The sequence below is a fragment of the Saccopteryx bilineata genome, chromosome 5, assembly GCF_036850765.1.
Source record: "Saccopteryx bilineata isolate mSacBil1 chromosome 5, mSacBil1_pri_phased_curated, whole genome shotgun sequence".
Lineage (NCBI taxonomy): Eukaryota > Metazoa > Chordata > Mammalia > Chiroptera > Emballonuridae > Saccopteryx > Saccopteryx bilineata.
The window spans coordinates 207,219,381-207,240,947 of NC_089494.1; the positions used below are offsets into that span (position 1 = coordinate 207,219,381).

Below are 21,567 nucleotides of genomic sequence, written 5' to 3' on the forward strand. Positions count from 1 at the left end.
ATGAAAGGCATGCATATTCAAAGCCAAAACAAAACACTAAATTTGAGAGTATTGAAAATCATTAGCTTTTTGAATAATTCATACCAAAATCTTCTGTATCACATAAAAATCACCACATTTTTTTTATAGGATTGAGCAGTTAATAAGCGAACATGAAATTGAAGTAACAGGACTTACTGAGAAAGCTAGCAGTGCTCGAAGCCAGGCCAACAGTATCCAAAGTCAACTGGAAATCATTCAGTATGTTTGAATTTGATAGTCATCAATCTCCACTTTATTTTTATTTTGTTTTAAGATGTTATTTAAATTTATTAATACTTGATTTCACAAGAACCTAAAACTTTTCTGACATTCAAATGAATAAAAAAAGATTACTTAACGTATAGATAATATGTGACCACATCAAAAGTATTATTATAAATATTTGGGCCTTTTGGGATTGGATGTTTAAAATATTGTTCATATTTCAACTGATAGGATAAAACTAACACATTTTATATGTGTGTATAAGTATATATAAATAAAATGTATATATAGGAATTTCAAAATTTTATTATTTGTGCTTATATGTTGAAACTTTTCATATGGTCATTTTCAATCATATCCAAGAGTAAAGAGAAAACAGTATAATGATCATAGCTTTAACTGTTAACATTTTTGAGGTTTTAAGAAGTAATTTTGGGCCCTGGCCGGTTGGCTCAGCGGTAGAGCGTTGGCCTGGCATGCGGGGGACCCGGGTTCAATTCCCGGCCAGGGCACATAGGAGAAGCGCCCATTTGCTTCTCCACCCCCCCTCCTTCCTCTCTGTCTCTCTCTTCCCTTCCCACAGCCAAGGCTCCATTGGAGCAAAGATGGCCCAGGTGCTGGGGATGGCTCTGTGGCCTCTGCCCCAGGCGCTAGAGTGGCTCTGGTCGCAGCAGAGCAATGCCCCGGAGGGGCAGAGCATCGCTCCCTGGTGGGCAGAGCCTCGCCCCTGGTGGGCGTGCTGGGTGGATCCCGGTGGGGCGCATGCGGGAGTCTGTCTGACTGTCTCTCCCCGTTTCCAGCTTCAGAAAAATATATATATATAAAAAGGTAATTTTGGAGCCCTGGTCAGTTGGCTCAGTGGTAGAGCGTAGGCCTGGCGTACAGGAGTCCCGGGTTCAATTCTCGGCCAGGACACACAGGAGAAGCACCCATCTGCTTCTCCACCCTTCCCCCTCTCCTTCCTCTCTGTCTCTCTCTTCCCCTCCTGCAGCCAAGGCTCCATTGGAGCAAAGTTGGCCTGGGCACTGTGCTGAGGATGGCTCTGTGGCCTCTGCCTGAGGCACTAGAATGGCTCTGGTTGCAACAGAGCAACGTCCCAGATGGGCGGAGCATCACCCCCTGGTGGGCATGCCAGGTGGATCCCAGTCAGGCGCATGCGGGAGTCTGTCTGACTGCCTCCCGTTTCCAACTTCAGAAAAATACAAAAAAAAAAAAAAAAAGAAGAAGAAGTAATTTTGGAAAATGAAAGATGATTGGCCTAACAGTGCCATGTAAAATAACTAGTGGAAGTATCTAAAAGCTAGAGTATGCTTATTCTTAGTTTGCTATTTGATTTTACTCCCCCTTTAAACACTTCTTACTTAGAGAACAAGCAAGAAACCAAAATTCAATGTATATGCGTCAACTCAGTGAACTGGAGTCTACTGTTTCTCAGCTACGTTCTGAGTTAAGGGAAGCCAAAAGGATGTATGAAGACAAGGTGAGTCTAGATTTTGCTGCTCTGCTTACAGTATCAATTATATCGTTTTTAATGATTTATTTGAAGATGAGAAATCAAAGTAACCATTTCAAGTTAAAAACACTTTATAGGATGGATGTCAAATAACTTTAATTTGTTCATTCACATTAATTCATTCTTAGAAAAAAGTTTTTGCATACTTTAAGATTCTAAGAAATAAACTAAAGAACAAGGCCCTTTTAATTACTTTTACAAGGCTTAGCTTTGGCAAGTCCTTCAGTGCCAGCTGCTCTCCTCCTCCTACTCAGTACTACTTTAAGGGCCACCTCCTCTCTTACTTCAACTCCTCCCTATTGTACTGTTAGAAAACTGAATTAACTTTAAGATTAGTCTAAATAAAAAATAATTAGGAAGCGAAATCTTCCTATCTCATCACACAATTCCTTAAAACCAGATATTCAGTAATGTTTTATATTCTGTTATTTTCTCTAAAGAGAAGTGTTCATTATCATTATCAATCATTTTTCTAAATCTTGGGTTTCTATTAGTTTCAAGCATTTATAAAACAGTAGGGACCCTACAAAACAAGCAAAGAGCTGCCGTTCAGAGGAGTTTGTGTTCTTTGTTCTTGTGAGGAGGGTGACCCAATACATGCCTGTTTGCCTGGGACAGTCCCAGTTTACACCTGCTACCCCAGTGTCCTGTTTTGTGAGTTCTACCTTGATCTCCAAAGTGTCCCAATTTGGAAGATAAATTCCATATATAGTTATCCTACGTGTAAGAGAATCTGTGGTTCTAACCATCACTTTTAGCCAATTCCTTACTCCTGATTGGGAAAAAATAGAGTATAGGGAAGATGCCAGATTTCCTTTATAAAATTATCTAATTCCACAAGTAGCAGTACAAAAAAAAAAGCTCCTTATGGGAAGAGGCGACTAAGTATTGCAGCACTAATGATTTCACCATTTGCTCTCCTTCGAGCACCCCCTCATTTAATTACCACTGTCAGCCCTGTGCTGGCCCCAGGAGGGGCCTGTGTCTCCTAGGTTCTCTGGTTCAAGCATGTAATATAAGACCTTGACCTTAGCTAAAATAAGAATGGAAAATTTAGACATGACTCTTTGAAAGTCTAAACAGTAAAGAGTAACATGAAACTGTATAATCTCAGTTATGAGATTTGGATTCTCTACAGCAGTGGCTTTCAAACATTTTGATCACTACCCACAGAAAGAATATAGTTGACCTTATGATCTAGTGCACACAACTGAAGCAAACAGTATTTACCCCATTACAGTGGTTCTCAAACTTTTTGAAGTCGGGGCACATTTAAAATCCTACAAATAATTATAGGCGCACTATATACAAATTTCTGAGAAATATGTTATAATAATTAAGTCACATATTAAACAAAAAATATAAAGTTTGAATGTGCTTTTACGGTAATTAAAATAAATATGACAAAATTAAATTTATTCTGACATTAAAAACATTTTTATGTTACATTTTTTGAGTTATGCTTTTTAGAATTTGTAAAATAGAGAGGTTAAAAAATAAAAAAATGACAAAAAAGTTATCTATATCTATATAGATATAGATATAGATATAGATATAGATATAGATATAGATATAGATATAGATAGATATAGTCTTAGTAAGATTTAGTAAATTCGGCAGGTCCCGGCACGAATGTGTTAAGTTTTTTCATTCTCGTGTTTATGAGAAACATGAGCCTGGTGTGTCCTAGCAATTTCTTCAGTGTTTGGGCATATATTTGAAAGGCAAACTCTCATTTCCTTGTCAATACATTGAAGAATTCCTCTCTTTTTACTCATAATTGTGTTGAGTGCAGAAAACCCCCACCATACATATCACCTTAACTTTACACCAAACAAAGGATAGAAGAAACTTGCCTCCAGTCTTTCTGGGGAACATGGGGGGTAGTGTAAACAATCCAGCACCACAGCTTAACAGCCTTTTGCAACCTAATCAGGCAAGTGAGGTGGGTGGTTGGGCAGACTGTCAGCTTACAGCCAATTCCCCACACCTCTGTCTCCCAAAAATCGAAACTCCAAAACCCTGTTGGTATTTTGGTCCCCAACAGGCACATATTTCTCTAGAATACCATAGGATGCACCTGGAAAACTTCTAGGGTGCACCAGTTCACCCTGGCGCACACTTTGAGAACCACTACCCCGTTACATATGCTGCTGGCTTTCAATTCTTTTCAGATGCTGATTTGATGCTCCCTAAATTGATTTCCTTATTCAATGGTGGCTTCCATTGTGACTAAAACTCACTACAAAACCTCTGCTTCACTATTAGCCTTAATTCTTGTGTCAAGGTCATTTCAATCCCTGCCACCTACAAGTATCCTTAAAGAACCTTAGACTGCTTAATGGTTAAACCCAAGAAACAAAAGTCCAGAGAGCAACTTTTGTTTTTTCTGCCCCTCTTTGGCCTGCTTTTTTGTGTTCTCATTTCCTTTCTCAGTATGAGCTTTTCCCTGATGACTGACAGCAAGAATGTCCACCCCATTCTGGGGAGGTCAAACCTTCACAAAAGGTCTTGATCTTACCCTGCAGGATAGTCACGCTGTCAGTACAGCATGAGGTGGAAGGATGCTTTATTACTCAATCTAGAGGAGGTCAGCACACTGACAGAACTGAGCACTGGCAATCTAACAATGACAGAGGAGATAGGGTAGTGCTGTGTCATACTCCGTTACAATAACGGATATTCAACACTATTCAAATCATTTTTAAAAGATTAAGTATTCATTGTTTATTGTCAAATGAAACCCTTTGAAAAGTCATAAGGTACTAAATAAAACTCATCAGTTTCTTTTACATAATTTGAAATTGCTATCGTTTTCCACTCTAAGGTTCCTTAGAGAAATCATTCTTTCATAAACTATTATCCATTGTTTGCTAATTTGCATATAATGATATATAGTATCATGCTGATAAATTCCAAAATGGTGGAAAATTTTAACAAATACTAAAATATACATCTAAACAGTACAAAATAGTTTTTGAGGTTTTATAAATGCCTCCTTGGCATTGTAGAAATATAAGAATCCAAATGAATGACTGTGAATTTTTGTATGAATGTTTTGAGGTCATAGAAATACAAATATAGTATTAGAATTATTGTATTATTTGGCTCTCATGTAAACAGTGGATCACCAAGAATTTTGACAGTCTTAAACAGTCAACATTTTTTTTTTTTGTATTTTTCTGAAGTTAAAAGCGGGGAGGCAGTCAGACAGACTCCATGTAAGCCCGACTGGGATCCACCCAGCAGGCCCACCAGGAGGTGATGCTCTGCCCATCTGGGGCATTATTCTGTTCTAACTGGAGCCATTCTAGTGCCTGAGGTGAAGGCCATGGAGCCATGCTCAGCGCCTGGGCCAGTTTTGCTCCAGTGAAGCCTTGGCTGCAGGAGGGGAAGAGAGAGATAGAGAGGAAGCAGAGGGGGAAGGGTGGAAAAGCAGATGGGCACTTCTCTTTGTGCCCTGACTGGGAATCAAACCCAGAACTTCCACATTCCAGGCCAATGCTCTATCACTGAGCCAACTGGCCAGGGCCAACAGTCAACATTTCATAGAAATAAGGGGCGGATATCTGATTAATTAATTTTAATCCAGATCACTGAAATTTCTAATACAGCATATTGAACCTCACTGAATTGGCACCTAATTGATGAATAACTAGGTTCTCTTAATAGTAATTCCCTTTAGTCAAGGAATTCTGAGAGATGATTATCCTGCCATATTAATAGAGATTTAAATATACTCTGACCTGAAAGGAATTCATACATGGTATGACTGAGCTAGGAAGAACAAGCAACCTGTCAATAGGATTGTATTTTGGGGTCATGAATAATTTCGTTGTTAGGAACTATTTTTGTTGTAATGAATACAAAATCCAAAACATTCAGTTTCTTCTGTTTAATTTATTTCATGTATCTTGACTTTACATGCTAAAGCCTATTAAAACTTAAAATCTATTTTATTTTTCTGCTGCTTCAGTGCACATTTTAGTATATGCTTTCCAAATAACAATAAAGCAAAATACATCAAAGAAAATAATACATAAAATCTGTGATTAAACATGAGATTTGTCGGAAAAGAAACTTACAAGGATGTGTTGATATTAGTTATCAACATATTTTGTGAGAGGCAGTATTAGTAGTTTTTCTTGAGGCCATATTCCAGGGGTCGGGAACCTATGGCTTGTGAGCCAGATGTGGCTCTTTTGATGGCTGCATCTGGCTCACAGACAAATCTTTAATAAGAAAAATAATGTTAAAAATATAAAACATTCTCATGTATTACAATCCATTCATTTCTTACCGCTCATGTTCATGGTTGCAGATGGCTGGAGCCAATCACAACTGTCCTCTGGGACAACACCAAATTTTTATTGGATAATGCGTAATGTACACGGGTCATTGTGAGGTCAGGAAGTAAATTTCCCTCCTTTTAATCAAGTAGTCAGCTAGCTAATTGTAGAAACCCTTTCGAAGAAGAAGATGGCTAAAAGAAAAAAAGATGAGGAGTATCGTACTTTTCAGCAGGAATGGACAAAGGAATTCGCCTTTGTGGAGAGAGCAGGTTCTGCAGTGTGTCTAATATGCAATGATAAAATTGCATCAATGAAATGGTCAAATATAAAGCGGCACTTTGACACATGCCATACTACATTTGCATCAAAATATCCAGCGGGGGACAGCAGGAAGAAAGCATGTTAAGAGCTACTGTGCAGATTGCAAGCTAGTCAGCAGCAACTCCAAGTTTGAACTCAACAAGGTGACTGGAATTCGGCTAGCTTTGCTGGTGCTTTAGCAATTGTGAGAAACGGAAAGCCATTCACAGATGGGGAGTATGCCAAAACATTCATGCTTGATGTTGCCAATGAACTTTTTGACGACTTTTCGGATAAAGACAAGATAATCAAATGAATAAAAGACATGCCTCTGTCGGCAAGAACTGTTCATGATTGTACCATCATGATGGCAAATCAAATTGAGGCAACACAAATGAAGGACATAAATGCAGTACCATTCTTTTCTCTCGCTTTGGATGAGTCAACAGACATAAGCCATTTATCCCAGTTCAGCGTGATTGCAATGTATGCTGTCAGTGACACACTACGTGAGGAAAGTCTTGCTGTTTTGCCTATGAAAGAGACAACAAGAGGGGAGGATTTATTCAAGTCTTTCACTGAGTTCGCTAAAGAAAAAAACCTACCGATGGATAAACTTATTTCGTGTGTACTGATGGTGCTCCGTGCATGGTGGGGAAAAACAGAGGATTTGTAGTGCTTCTTTGTGAACATGAAAAGAGACCTATCCTAAGTTTTCACTGCGTCCTACATCAGGAGGCGCTTTGTGCTCAGATGTGTGGTGAGCAGCTTGGTGAGGTAATGTTGCTGGTCATTCGGGTGGTCAACTTTATTGTTGCCCAAGCTTTAAATGATCGCCAGTTTAAAACACTGCTGGATGAAGTTGGGAATAATTATCCTGGTCTGCTTCTGCACAGCAATGTGCGTTGGTTGTCAAGAGGGAAGGTGCTCAGCCGTTTTGCAGCTTGTCTGAGTGAAATCCGGACTTTTCTTGAAATAAAAAACATTGAGCATTCTGAGTTAGCTAACACTGAGTGGCTCCTGAAGTTCTACTATTTCATGGACATGACTGAACATCTGAACCAGCTCAATGTGAAAATGCAAAGCATTGGAAACACAGTCTTCTCCCTTCAACAAGCAGTGTTTGCATTTGAAAACAAGCTGGAACTCTTCATTGCCGACATCAAAACAGGTCGTTTACTACACTTTGAAAAACTGGGAGAGTTTAAAGATGCATGCACAGCAAGTGACCCTGCTCAACATCTTGATCTCCAGCAGCTAGTGGGCTTCACATCTAATCTCCTGCAGTCATTCAAAGCACGCTCTGGAGAATTTCATGAGCACACTCATCTTTTTAAGTTCATCACCCATCCACACAAGTGTGCAGGACAGCGCCGACCTGAGTTATATCCCCAGTGTCTCTGTCAGAGATTTTGAGCTACAGGCTGCTGACCTGAAGGCCTCAGACATGTGGGTGAATAAGTTCAAGTCACTGAATGAAGATTTGGAAAGACTTGCACGACAGCAAGCAAAATTGGTGAGCAAACACAAGTGGGTAGAAATGAAAAAACTTCAACGTGCGGACCAGCTGATTGTCAAAACTTGGAAAGCGGTTCCCATTACATACCACACACTGCAGTGTGTGAGTATTGCTGTACTGACAATGTTTGGCTCTACATATGCATGTGAGCAGTCTTTCTCACATCTAAAGAACATTAAGACCAACCTACGATCACGTTTAATGGATGGAAATTTCAATGTCTGCATGAAGTTTAACTTCACCATGTATTAACCAGACTACAAAGCCATCAGCAAAACCATGCAGCACCAGAAGTCTCAATAATAATGGTAAGAAGTACTTAATTCATCACTGGTTAGCAACAACATAACAACGTTATTAAAATGAATTCAGAGACTTATTGTACTTTAAAAGTGTTGGTCTTGGCCCTGGCCGGTTGGCTCAGCGGTAGAGCGTCGGCCTGGCGTGCAGGGGACCCGGGTTTGATTCCCGGCCAGGGCACATAGGGGAAACACCCATTTGCTTCTCCACCCCCACCCCCTCCTTCCTCTCTCTCTCTTCCCCTCCCGCAGCCAAGGCTCCATTGGAGCAAAGATGGCCCGGGCGCTGGGGATGGCTCCTTGGCCTCTGCCCCAGGCGCTAGAGTAGCTCTGGTCGGGACAGAGTGACCCCCTGGAGGGGCAGAGCTTCGCCCCTGGTGGGCGTGCCGGGTGGATCCCGGTAGGGCGCATGCGGGAGTCTGTCTGACTGTCTCTCCCCGTTTCCAGCTTCAGAAAAATACAAAAAAAAAAAAAAAAAAGTGTTGGTCTTACATAAAATGCACACATTTACTTGTATTTAGTGTTAAACATATTGTATGGCTCTCACGGAATTACATTTTAAAATATGTGGCGTTCATGGCTCTCTCAGCCAAAAAGGTTCCCGACCCCTGCCATACTCCTTTAGAAAAAAGTATTCATTATTTTTTTAAAAGTGGTGACACGACAGGTCTGAACAAATCTTTTCCGACTAGAATGCAGAAATTGTGAGAAAGCTTTTTTAGGAGGGCAGTGTTTCTCTTCAGATTAATGAAAGTATTTTCATGTTGATAAAAATAGACACTGTTTTGAAGAAAACTTTAGACACAGCTTTTGTAGCTTACGAAGTGTTTGCTGTAATGCTTTTTCCTATTCTTCTCTTTTCGTTTTAGGAGAGCCTCCAGAGCTCCCCCTTGCGAATTCGGACCGGTAGAAGCTGTCAGTATTGGCTCTGTAGATTTGGCTTTACTCTTAACTTTCGCTTTTTGCCAACAAAAATATCTCATGACCTTAGTTATAAATTGACTTTTCCTACTCTAAAAACATTTGGGACTGAATTTCATACTCAAAATGTGAAGATTCAGTAGCACTGGGTGGAGCCATATCCTGTGCTGGAAGAGTCCGTGCAAACTTTTCGCGTCGTCCTGCCGATGCACCCCGCACCCTTACTTATCCCAGTTCTGGGTCTTTTTGAGCACAGAAAACAAACGCTCCCATTCAGCATAATTGGTAATCTCTCTAAAATCACTGTAAGGTTAGGATGAGATCCCAGTACTTACTTGTCAGTGATCCAAAACAAAATGATTCATAGATGGTGAAAAGGAAAACCATGGCTGCTATTTAAAAAGAAAAGAAAAACACCTCGAATACATCTCAGATGCCAGTATTTATTCTGGACATTTTCAAAGGCTTTTTTAATGGTGTTTTTATAGCTGTTTATATCAGCTCAGCTGCTACTTGAGTGGTTTTCCCTTTCACTCTCCATTTATCTTTTTGATTAATTGATTGATTGATTTAAATACTTTTACTCTAAAAAGTGAAAGGTAAAAGCAGAGCGATAGCAGCTGAGTCAGTACTGACAACGACAAAACAAATGATCCCGCAGGGGTCTGGAGGGACTTCTGACACTTACATGTACATGGAAAGATAAGACGTGGCTTTTTTTTTAATTTCCTTTTCAAAATTTTGGTCTCATAGATTTTTACCATCAAGTTTGATGTTTATGAAATAGTCATCCAGAATTTTTAAAAAATCAAAACAGACATAAAATAGCGATCTTAATTTAATCTTTTAAAGCACATATACACTCAGTTCAAAGACAGAAATGGTTCTATGCTAGGCTAGCTAGGAGTAGAAAATGTTTTAGTCATACGAATAACTTTTCAAATCAAAAGTGTTCTTATTAAATTCAAAGCCCAAAATATAGTTTCTTTAATCATATTTTATTTCCAAGAATAAAGGGGAAAATATAAAATTTCAGCTTTATTAATAAAAGTTTAGAAGCAGAATTGAAAGGAATTGAATAGATCATTACAAATATTTTTTCAAATTATAAATGAACAAAACTGAGACTCACAGAGAGATTATGTGACAGACCTGGGTCAGAACTTGAGATGTTTGACTCTTAGCTTGATCATATTGCCTCTCTGATCACATTTGTTTACCCAAAGTAAAAGTTAGTGGTTTTTTTCTAAGTATTCCTAATGTCTTTACTAAGTGTGTGCTGACTTAGTCTTTCCCAATAATAGAGCTAAAGGGACGATAGAAACTGATATTATTCATTCATTTTTCTTAGGAAGCTATTTGTGCTATAAAGGTTGAGTTGTGGTGGGGCTTTTTTCTATATATGTCCCCTGAGGGGCACAGTGAAAATAGTTTGTCAGATTATTAGTCTATGAACACATTTCTACCAGTAACCTAATGTTTTATGTATATCTAATTCTTGTGAAATATTTTCTTACAGATAACATACAATCAAAGTAAAGACAAAGTCAGTTTTAAAATAAATCCAATGTAAATATTAAAATTTATATCCCAATTCCTGTAGGCTGTGATACTACCCTGTAGGTAAATGTGAAACTGTTTGATAATCCTATGTTAGTACTTTCTTAAGTCATATAGGTATGTGCAGATAAAAAGATATATACAACTTCTATGTATTCATATTTACTTATCAAAAACAGTTGCATTGTGTGTATGTATAATAGGATTAATAAATATCTGTAAAATTAATAAATTAAGATCTTAAATGAACCTATCTAGGTAAAAATAGTCATCAAAAAATGTTAGTCTCGCTCATATATTCTTTAAGAAAGTTTAATCACAATTCATCATCCAAACCAGTCAATAAATTTTATTCTTGATATAGTTTTGGAAGCCTGTTGCAGAGATACCTTAGAAGTAAGAAAAGATATGTAGCATTAGAACAGACATGAAAGATATCTTATTACTGAAAAGTAGATGATGAAATAGTATTATAGGTATCACATTAAAGATCAGGTAATATTACATAACACTAAGTAGCAACATGTTCTTATTAGTTTAATATATCAATATCTAAATTTTGAATTTCTGTGGCTCAGCTAAAATCTAAACCTAGTCTCCATCCTCTGAGACCTTGAGCTCTTAGCCTGCTCTGCACCTGCTACTAACAGCAATGGCCCTTCCAGCAGGTCATTGAAATGCAGAGCCACACAGGTCAAATAGCTGCCCTGTCTGTGAGGAAAAATACACCTGAAACAACCCTTTAAAACTGATGCTTGAGCCCTGGCCTGTTGGCTCAGTGGTAGAGCGTCGACCTGGCGTGCAGAAGTCCCGGGTTCGATTTCCGGCCAGGGCACACAGGAGAAGCGCCCATCTGCTTCTCCACCCCTCCCCCTCTCCTTCCTCTCTGTCTCTCTCTTCCCCTCCCGCAGCGAGGCTCCATTGGAGCAAGGATGGCCTGGGCGCTGGGGATGGCTCCTTGGCCTCTGCCCCAGGCGCCAGAGTGGCTCTGGTCGCAACAGAGCGATCGCCCCCTGGTGGGCAGAGCGTCGCCCTGGTGGGCGTGCCGGGTGGATCCTGGTTGGGCACATGAGGGAGTCTGTCTGACTGTCTCTCCCGGTTTCCAGCTTCAGAAAAATACAAAAACAAAACAAAAAAACTGATGCTTGTCCCGTTTTCTAAAGAAAACAAGGATTGGGATATATATAATATGTATATAAATATATTGATATATTTATATAATATATAGTCACCTTTTCAAAATAGTGACTGTAATAATAACAATAACTAAAAACTTGTGGCTATTTATTCTTTTATAGTCAAAACCTTTTGTTATTGATACTCTGATATTTTGAAACAAAACAGTTCTAAGTATAATGCATTTCATTTGTGTAGGTGCTGTAGAATGTACTTGTGCCACATCAAGCTTCCTTAAATATCAAATTATAGAACATATATTCAGAGAAGCTAAATCTTGAGTATTTTATTTGGCTAATTTTATATGTGTGAATTCTACATATATCTTAAGTTGAGAAAACTTTGCAAAAACACATCACAATAAAGTTTTGTTTTTGCCCCTAGATAATATTTATTTTCCAAAGACAATATTTATTTTATATTACCCACTGACACAGTCAGGCTATGTGATTTGTGCTTCCGTTTTAGATAGAAGAGCTGGAGAAGGAGTTAGTCCTTGCCAACTCAGAGCTGACTGAGGCACGGACAGAACGTGACCAGTTCAGCCAGGAATCTGGAAATTTGGACGATCAACTTCAAAAGCTCTTGGTGAGATTATGTTCTAAAATCTGAATGACTATAATTCTGAAAATTTTTTCACCAGAATATTTCACAAGGCTATTTTCATTTATAAAATTACAAAATTTTCAAAATATTTTGTATATACATCCACAATAGAATGTCTTAGACATTATTCAAGCTTTACATATAAAACATAATATTCCATACTTTACCTATTTCTTTCCTTAAGTAGAACTGTTATGGCTTAAAACTTAGGTGAAGCTGATCTTCAAAGAGCCATAGTCTTTCAACTAGTTACTATAGTCTGCAAAATTGAAGTAGTGTCAAGTGTTCATTTCAAAGCAAAACAACATTTCAAACACATACAAATTATGTACATAGAAAACTAGAATGGAAATTCAGGTTAAATATTTTTAAAAATGGAAAGAAAGAAAATGGAATCTGATCACTGTGAACCAGCCCCTGCACTCTGTGAGAGGTGCTGCAGGCTGAGAAATTTAGAGAAAGGAAATGATGGTGCTCCTTTGTGCGGTATCGGTGGTGCAGTAGAGTACATCTCCCTCTCACCAGCAACCCCTCCTAGGGCACGCTGGGCTCTGCTGGGAGCGCCACCTGTCATAGGCCGACAGGGGCATGGGCAGTTTGGCCAAAGATGGAGCTGGCACTGTGTGTGGAGCTCCAGACCTGGGCGAGCCTTTCTCCTCTTTCCTGCCTATTGCGTGTTTCCCAGTGTCCTCATATCTGATTTCAAACAAAAGAAAATTAAATGTCTGAAAGATCCTAAGATCCATCCCCCCCTTTCGTTTTTACCAGCTCTGCCCTCGTCATCCAAACGCCCCTCATTACATCCGGAGCATGGCAGTGCTCTCTTCCTCGGTTCCTCAGGCCACTTTCTCCCCTCCTAAGTCCAGCCTGGAAGCGCTGCCATAGTCATCCTTCTAAAATACAGCCCCGATTGTGTCACTCTTCGGCTCAAAAGTTACTTTCCCCATAAGATCTGACTCCCTGCCTTCAAGACTGTTCATGGCCTGGCCCCCATCTACCTTTCCCACCTTTCTCTACATACACCCAGTGTTCCTAGTAAACCACACATGTGCCTTGCCAGTCCCTTCTTCTAATCTCCTCATCTCCAAACTGTTTCCGAGGTCCAACTCGAATCCCTTCTCAGAGCATGTTGATCTCCATAGTGGGTTCTCTCTGCTAGTCCCTAGCTCTGTCCTAATGAAAAGCCACTTCCAGTTATTTGTGTTTGTCCCCTTTTTCTCTTTGGGTAATAAAAAAAAGGTCTATGAAACTTTGTGTCTCCTGCTCTATTGAGTTTTTGATAATGGTGGATACACACTACATTATGTATTTTTTTTTAGTAATTAAAGAGGGAGGTAATTCTATTCACAGCCCAACTGCTCCTCCCGTCCCAGGACCAAGCATTATTCTGCATATCCAAATCAGCACATAAATTACTATCGCTATTCCTTCAACTTTTTGGGCATTTCTTTATCACAAGAGCGCACTTGATGTGAAACATAATACCTTTGTTGAAAAATTTAAAAACGTAAAAACAGATGACTTTAAGAATCTACTGTATTTTCCTTTTCGTTATCTATTATTTGGGGTCCAGTTCATTGAGATTGACTTGTAAAGCTAAAAATTACAAGTAAGCAAAATGTTAACATTTTTTTCTAGAACATGTTCTTAATCAAGCCATTAAAAAGTAATCAAATCCCAAACCAAAGTCTTCTCAAATCACGTACAGACTTCAAAGGTGACGTAAGGAACATAGAGTCTTCTTTGAATTATTTAATACTAAGGGGGAAACATACCTCACTTGCCGTAGGCTGACCTGCATAAGAGAGAGAAGGAGCTGAGTCTGGAGAAGGAGCAGAACAAGCGGCTGTGGGACCGGGACACCGGCAATAGCATCACCATCGACCACCTGCGCCGCGAGCTGGACGACCGGAACATGGAGCTGCAGCGCCTGGAAGCCCTGCTCAAGGCCATGAAGAGCGAGTGTCAGGGCCAGATGGAGCGGCAGGTGGGACGGCGCCTGGACGGCTTCCCCATGGGGTCTCGAGGGAGGGTGTTATGTCTTATTGGTAGAGCGTTTAAAAAATAAATAGATGAAAATATGTATGGGCCTAAAATAGCTCTGACGTCGAGCTGTAGCTTCTATGAGAAAGTTGTAAAAACCTATTATTTTAATATTTTTGACTACTTACTAAATTAAAAATGTTGAGCTTTTTTATCATTTTTTGTACATTGTTCAGTAATGAAACTCCCATTCAGTTGCCTTTTTATTTTCACCTAGAAATTGGTACCCTAATAATTGCTTATTTCAGAAGAGCATCAAACCATAGGGGGATCTTAGGAACAGCAGGGTTGAAGGTTTCCAAGAGCTGTTTCTTTGATTTTGTTTTTATTTTTCCCCAAACAGATTGAGACCGATCTGTACACAGGAAGGGTGCACTTCCTTCCGTGCCCCAGCAGGGAAGTGTGGAATATGCTATTACAGCAGTGCACCTTCCACACTGGAGGGCCATGGTTCCATTGCCACTTGCTGCCACGGAGACGTAAATAACATCCCACAAAACATTAACTGCCCAAGTGTGAAAGCAAACCAAAGGGACCAGTCTTGGCTTAGACCCAAACAAAGCCTATTTTCCTATTCTCTGGCCCAACATGCAGAGGCAGAAAGTTGAAAGAAGCCATTGTAGTTTAGAATCTTACTGTTTTCCTACTGAGGACCAGAGAATGTGAATGTACGTTGGATAAAAACCATTCCTTACTGTTGTTGACCGTTAATGGCAAAAAGCCATTATAGATTCGAGGCTTGGCAGGGGGCTAAGTTCTACCCCCTCCATCTCCATATTTGGCTTTGATGCTAAGTGTTTGCACCCACTCCACTTCCTTCCTTGGGTTGCAGGAAGCAATATACATGCCCTTCCTCTGACTCTTTGTTTTTAGATGTTTGTAAAATTCACTAATGTATACTGTTTTTGCCTTGGGAGAGTTCCTGTCTTAGCCTTTGATGTGCAACTTTGTATCAGGGTCCTTGATTTGCATAGGTCCATATAATAAAGCGAACTGGCGCTGTGAGGCACTCAGATACTGCCAGGCAGTTTGAAGAGTCCTCCCGGTCCCATCGGTTTTGTTTTGACAAAGTGTGTTTCCTCAATTCCGCACCGTTATTTGGAGCCGTGCTGGTCCGCGGCACCTTACATTTCCCTAATAGGTAGAATTAAGGAGCAGATTGAAGGGAAATAGGTGGTTATCTACAATCCTTCCACTCTTCCCCCTAATGCCAGTGTTATCTTAATTTAAATTAGTACAGAAAACATCCTCAGAGGAATCTTCCTATAAGGTCCCCATACTAGAAAACAATTTTGGAAGAGCATTATATTAATTAAGGCCTCTTCATGTGGGCCTGATTAACGCATGATCTATATGGAGTTCTGACAGCAAAAAAAACAATTTGAGTCAGTCTAAGTTGATATTATCTGAATGATTTCATATTAATTTGTTTTTATTAATTTTGAGAGAGAGAGAAACATTGATTTGTCATTCCACTCATTTATGCACTCATTGGTTGATTCTTGTATGTGCCCTGACCAGGGACCGAATCTGCAACCCTGGCATGTCTGCATGTGATTTCATGTTTTTGAGCTAACCTGTTATATCTCTTGAGGTTGCCTCTACCTGTTTGCCCAAATCCATGAAATTGTTTTTTCTTTAACAATCAGATGGCAGCAATTCAGGGAAAAAATGAAAGTCTAGAAAAAGTGTCCTCCTTGACTGCTCAGCTCGAATCCACCAAAGAGATGCTCCGCAAAGTCGTAGAAGAGTTGACAGCCAAGAAAATGACCCTGGAGAGCTCCGAGCGGACTGTGTCGGACTTGACAGCTTCCCTCCAGGAGAAAGAGAGAGCCATCGAGGCCACCAACGCAGAGATCACCAAGCTCCGCTCCCGGGTAGACTTGAAGCTGCAGGAGCTGCAGCACCTGAAAAACGAAGGGGACCACCTCCGGAACGTGCAGACAGAGTGCGAGGCGCTCAGGCTACAGATGGCCGAGAAGGACAGGGTGATCGAGATTCTGCGACAGCAGATCGAGAACATGACGCAGTTGGTGGGCCAGCACGGACGAACGGCCGGGGCTATTCAAGTAGAGAAAGCTCAGCTTGAGAAAGAGATTAATGATAGGAGGCTGGAGCTACAGGAAGTTAAGGTCTGTACGAGGTTGGATGTGTGTGGTTTTGTTTCTGAAAATTTTTCTCCATTAATAAGTATGACCTACAGGGTGAGCCTCGAAATAAATAACTTACTTAACTGAGTATCTACAAACAGGCCTTTGATATAAACCCTCTAGTTAGAGAGAGAAAAAATAAATATGACCTAATCTACTGAAAAGGGGTTGTGTAAAGACGGTCTGTGGAGACTCTGAAGTTGTTTGAAAGTATTTGGGTGTATGTGCATATGTATGTTTTTTGAGAGAAAGTATTCATACTTTCATCAGATTTCAAAAGGAGTGGCCCAACAATGTCTCATAACTACCTGTACAAAAGAGAAAAAAAATCAGAAAATGCGCAGCTTCTTCCTGAAGCCTTTTCTGACCCCACAGATTGAAGGTTTTTCTCCCTCTTCAGACAGACCTAAATTTGCACCACATCTCTCACCACTCAGTCAGTGAAAAACACTGGACTGTTTGCTGAATCTTGGCTTCTATACTGTAAAACAAAATGAAACCAAAAACCAAAACAAAATAACAACAAAAATTCGAACAGCCTTACTGGATTACCCGAGGCTTAGATGAGAAATTTTATATCAAGCACTTAGTTCCTGGCCTATAGACGATGTTTAGAAAATATTAACTCCCTTCCCCCGTTCCATTCTCCGCCTAAATCTCATCTCACTGGATCACATTCTGTATTGCACTGTGTGTGTATTTAAATAGCCGTGTGTCCTCTTCCCCTTAAGACTGCAGACTTCTTCAAGCAGGGATGCATCTTATTCATCCTTGTACCCCTGTCCCATGTCTTTGTGCCTTTTGCCCAGCAAATGCTCAGGAAATAGTCATCAGCATTTAAAACTACTGAGTGAATTTTTTAAACATTTGGTTTCCTAGGCTTTATGTTACCTGTATCTCTGCCTCAGTAGCTAATAGTACACAAATCACACATTTTTTTCCAGTTACTGACATGTGATTGACACTGCATAAGTTTAAGTCTACAGCATAATGATTTGACTTACATATATTGTGCAGTGATTGCCACAATAAGTTTAGTTAATATTTATCATCTCATATAGATACCAAAAAAAGAAAGAAAACAATGTTTTTCCCCCTTGCTGAGAACTTGTAGGATCTACTCTAAGCCACTCTTCAGTATAGTACACAGCAGTGTTAACGACAGTCATCGTGGTGTACATTACATCCCTGGTACTTGTTTAGCTTGTGACTAGAAGTTTGTACCTTTGGAACCACCTTCACCCAATTCCCCCCATCCCTTGCCTCTGATAACCATAGATCTTACATAAACTTTGGATGCCTGAGTTTCCTTATTCTAAAAATAGGACCAACTATAGATTGTTACCTATTATCTTATGGAGATGTACAAGTTAATTGCATTAGAAAAACTAGAATTTTCTAGTGTTAAATTTTTGCCTAATTATATTGTAAGAATTTTTTTAATGGCCAAACTCACCAGGAAAGAGACTTTTAAAGGCATCTTAATGGCCAACACTTACAATAAAATTTTAGAATAGGTTTGTAGAACATATTAGAGGAGAGAAGATGATTGTTCCACTTTCTTACTAAAGAAAAGAGAAGGATTTCTAGTATTGTTAATAGTACAAACAAATGGAAGAACCTATTGAGTTTTTTAATTAAATTTATTGGAGTGACACTGATTAACATAATTGTACAAGTTTCAGGTGTCCAATTCTACAACACGTCTGTGCACCCTATTGTGTGTTCACCCCTTCAAGTCCAGTCTTTACCCATCACCATTGATCTCCCTTGTACTCTCCTCTCCCCCTCCTGTTGGCTGTCACCACAATGTTGTCCGTGTCCATGAGATTTTGAGGGGTTTTTTGTCCTTCTTTGCTCTATCTTTTGAGTCTTACACTCTCAAAAATAAATCAGTTTAATCACAAAAACCTTTTGAGGTGGATACATTATTATCCATTTTGCAGAGGAAGAAACCGGGACATGGAGACATTAAATAACTTGCCTGTGAGCAACCCTACCTTGGGATTCGATCCCAGGTGGTGTGGGAGTGACTGTCACAGGCACATCTCAGAGATATTATGGGTTGGGTTCCAAGGCCACCACAGTGAAGTAGCACAACGAAGCAAGTTGTAATATTTTTGCTGATGGAAAGGCTTGTCTTTAGTTTATAAAAAACACAACATCTATGAAGTACAACATAACAAAGGGCAATAAAATGAGGTATGCCTAATTATATTTAAGACCGACAGGTCTTGATTTGAGGGAACGATCTCAGGATCAAAAAAGTAAATTAAAAAAATTAAGTGTAATCACAGAAACACACACACACCCTTTTATATCTATACCTATATCAATATTTGGAGAAATATACACTACACAGTAGAAATTCATTTTGAAAAAAAGTTTTTTTCAAACGGCATTTCAGAGCATCTAGGCAGGCTCTGTCTGCTTGAAATATAATGTGAACCACATATTTTTAAAATTTCTAGTGGACACATAAAAAAATAGGCAAAATTAGTAACATTTTTAACTCAATATATTGAAAATATAATGGTTTTATATTGCAATAAATATATAACAAATGGAGATATTTCACATTTTTAAAAATATAAAGCCTTTCTCTGCCTCCAAGGAATAATGAGAACTGAGGAACAAAATTGAGACAGAGGAGGGATCAAAGGGACCAGAGGAAAAGAGGACAGAGGGAAAGGGGATGATAGGATGGGGTAAACCTGAAGGGAAGGGGGGAGGGCACTGTAGGGAGGGGGGCAGGGGAGATGTTGAGGGGAATAGGGGGGAGGGGGGATGCATTCGGGGTGATCCTAGAATCTATGTAAACACAATTAATTAAATTAAAAAAATTTTCCATCAAAAAAATAAATATATAATAAAAATATAAAGCCTTTGAAATATGGTGTATTTTACACTTATAAAACACCTTTGCTTTGATTGGCCATATTTCAAGTACACAATAGTCACATATGGCTAGTGGCACAAACATATGCAGAACAGACATCTAAGGTTAAATGAAAGGTAAAATATGGCCTTTGTTTTCCCACTTACTCTATTGACGCTTTATATGTAGATAGATGATAGATGATAGATAGATAGATAGATAGATAGATAGATAGAATATTAAGACAATGTTATAACTATATATGCATATAATTTTTATTTCTTACTCCACTCATTGTAATTATCACTATACTTAGATTTTAAAAGATAAAAAAGATGCAAAGATCCGAGAGCTCGAGGCCAGAGTGAGTGACCTGGAGCTGGAGAAGGTGAAGCTGGTGAACGCAGGCTCTGAGCGGCTCCGTGCAGTGAAGGACATCAAACAAGAGAGAGACCAATTACTGAATGAGGTGAAAACTATTAGGACCCAGTTCAACAGTCTTACAGGTATGTTACTTCAGTTCAAATTCTGCTAAAAAAAAAAAATAGCTCCATCAGTGAAGTTCGATGTGGGTACTAGGACTATTGCAGAAGAATAGTTCTTTATCACACATCACAAATATGGATCGAGTATGCTGCAGTGGAGGTCCTTCAGGGCCTGAAATCCTGAAGAGCTTTCAGATCTTGTCCTTATTAACTGTTCATTTTAGTCAGCCCTCAGTGTCCATGAAATTCTTCATTGAGTTTCCAAGAGAAGGGTGAGGGAAATGGAAAACTTGAGTCCACTGAGTAAAACACCTGATCAGAGGTTTAACGTTGAAGCAACATGTGTGAACAGACTTATGCAAATTTCTTGAAAGGAAAAATCCAAGGCCTTTAAATTTAAAAATGAAACACTTCTTGGTCACATAACGGTGTAGGCATTATTTACTTCCCATATACTCTCTCTCTCTCTCTCTCTCTCTCTCTCTCTCAATTGTTCCTGAGCACTTACTAAGCCAGATACTGGGATAAGCCCTAGAAACACAACAGTGAGGCTCCCAGCTAGTTGGTAGCCAGACTACACAGAACGGGTTGCAGGACAGTGAGTGAGGCTCAGTGGATGTTCGCTAAGTGCAGATGGAGGAGACGGTAGAGAATCAGCCTCCTACAGGAGCTGTCATCAGTACTAGGTTTGAAGGGGAAAAGGGAATTTGGCAGGTGAAAGAGAGGTGGAAGGGCAATCCAGGCAGAGAGAACACTATGGGCAAAACCATGAAGGCATGAAATAACATAATGTGACTTCAGAAGTATTTGTTGGAGTAAAATGTGAAAATGGGGCAGAACAGACAGGCAGAGCCAGACCATGTGGAGCCAACAACAGATACCAGGTAACAGATTGTTGTCATCAAATCTACCTTTTAGAAGAACAGTGTCTCCAGGTAAATAGAGAAAGGCAAGACTAAGGGGACAGAGGTGAACCAGTCAGAGAGGATTTTGCAGGGTTTCAGGGAAGTATGATGAAAACTTGGACTAATGCAGTGGCAGTAAGAATAAGAGGAGAATGAAGAATTCAGAATATTTTTGGAGATTGAGTCAACAGTACTTAGTGATTGGAGGGGTCAGGGGGGCATTCAGGTTTTAAGTGTGAATTACTGGGAAAGCAATGATCCAACAGCTGAGAGAGGGAAACTGGAAGGAGAGGCAAGTTTGATGGGAGGGTGAGATGCCGTTAGTATGAGACAGTTGGTTTGAGTGACACCAGAGCATCCACATAGAAATGGCTGGATAGACAGAGATCTCAGCAAAGAGGTCTTAGCTCTGTCTGTTCACTGTATATGTAAATATATCATCTATAAATATATTAATATAAATAGATAGTTGAGTGTGTATATATTCTTGTGTATGAATGATGAATACATGCCAGCTATCTTGATAGTTACTGGAGATAAAAAGTCAGATAACACATGTGACAGCCTCAGGTTACTTACTGTTTCATGGAGATCTATCTCATACAGAAGGTGGTTAAATCTATTTTAGTGGATATGATAATCCATGAAAAAGGTTTAAATGAAATAGATGTGAG

At 39.5% G+C, this 21,567-nt stretch overlaps 1 protein-coding gene across 2 annotated transcripts in view; it reads left to right on the forward strand.

The window, feature by feature from the left end:
• Positions 1–21,567, forward strand: part of CCDC158 (coiled-coil domain containing 158) — a 77,639-nt gene that overhangs the window by 15,078 nt on the left and 40,994 nt on the right. For both annotated transcript variants that reach the window (XM_066280830.1, XM_066280831.1), the window contains exons 6-11: positions 130–240; positions 1,612–1,726; positions 12,295–12,414; positions 14,222–14,419; positions 16,125–16,607; positions 19,820–20,009. In XM_066280830.1, the coding sequence (XP_066136927.1) occupies positions 130–240; positions 1,612–1,726; positions 12,295–12,414; positions 14,222–14,419; positions 16,125–16,607; positions 19,820–20,009 (1,217 nt within the window). The remainder of the gene's footprint in view (positions 1–129; positions 241–1,611; positions 1,727–12,294; positions 12,415–14,221; positions 14,420–16,124; positions 16,608–19,819; positions 20,010–21,567) is intronic.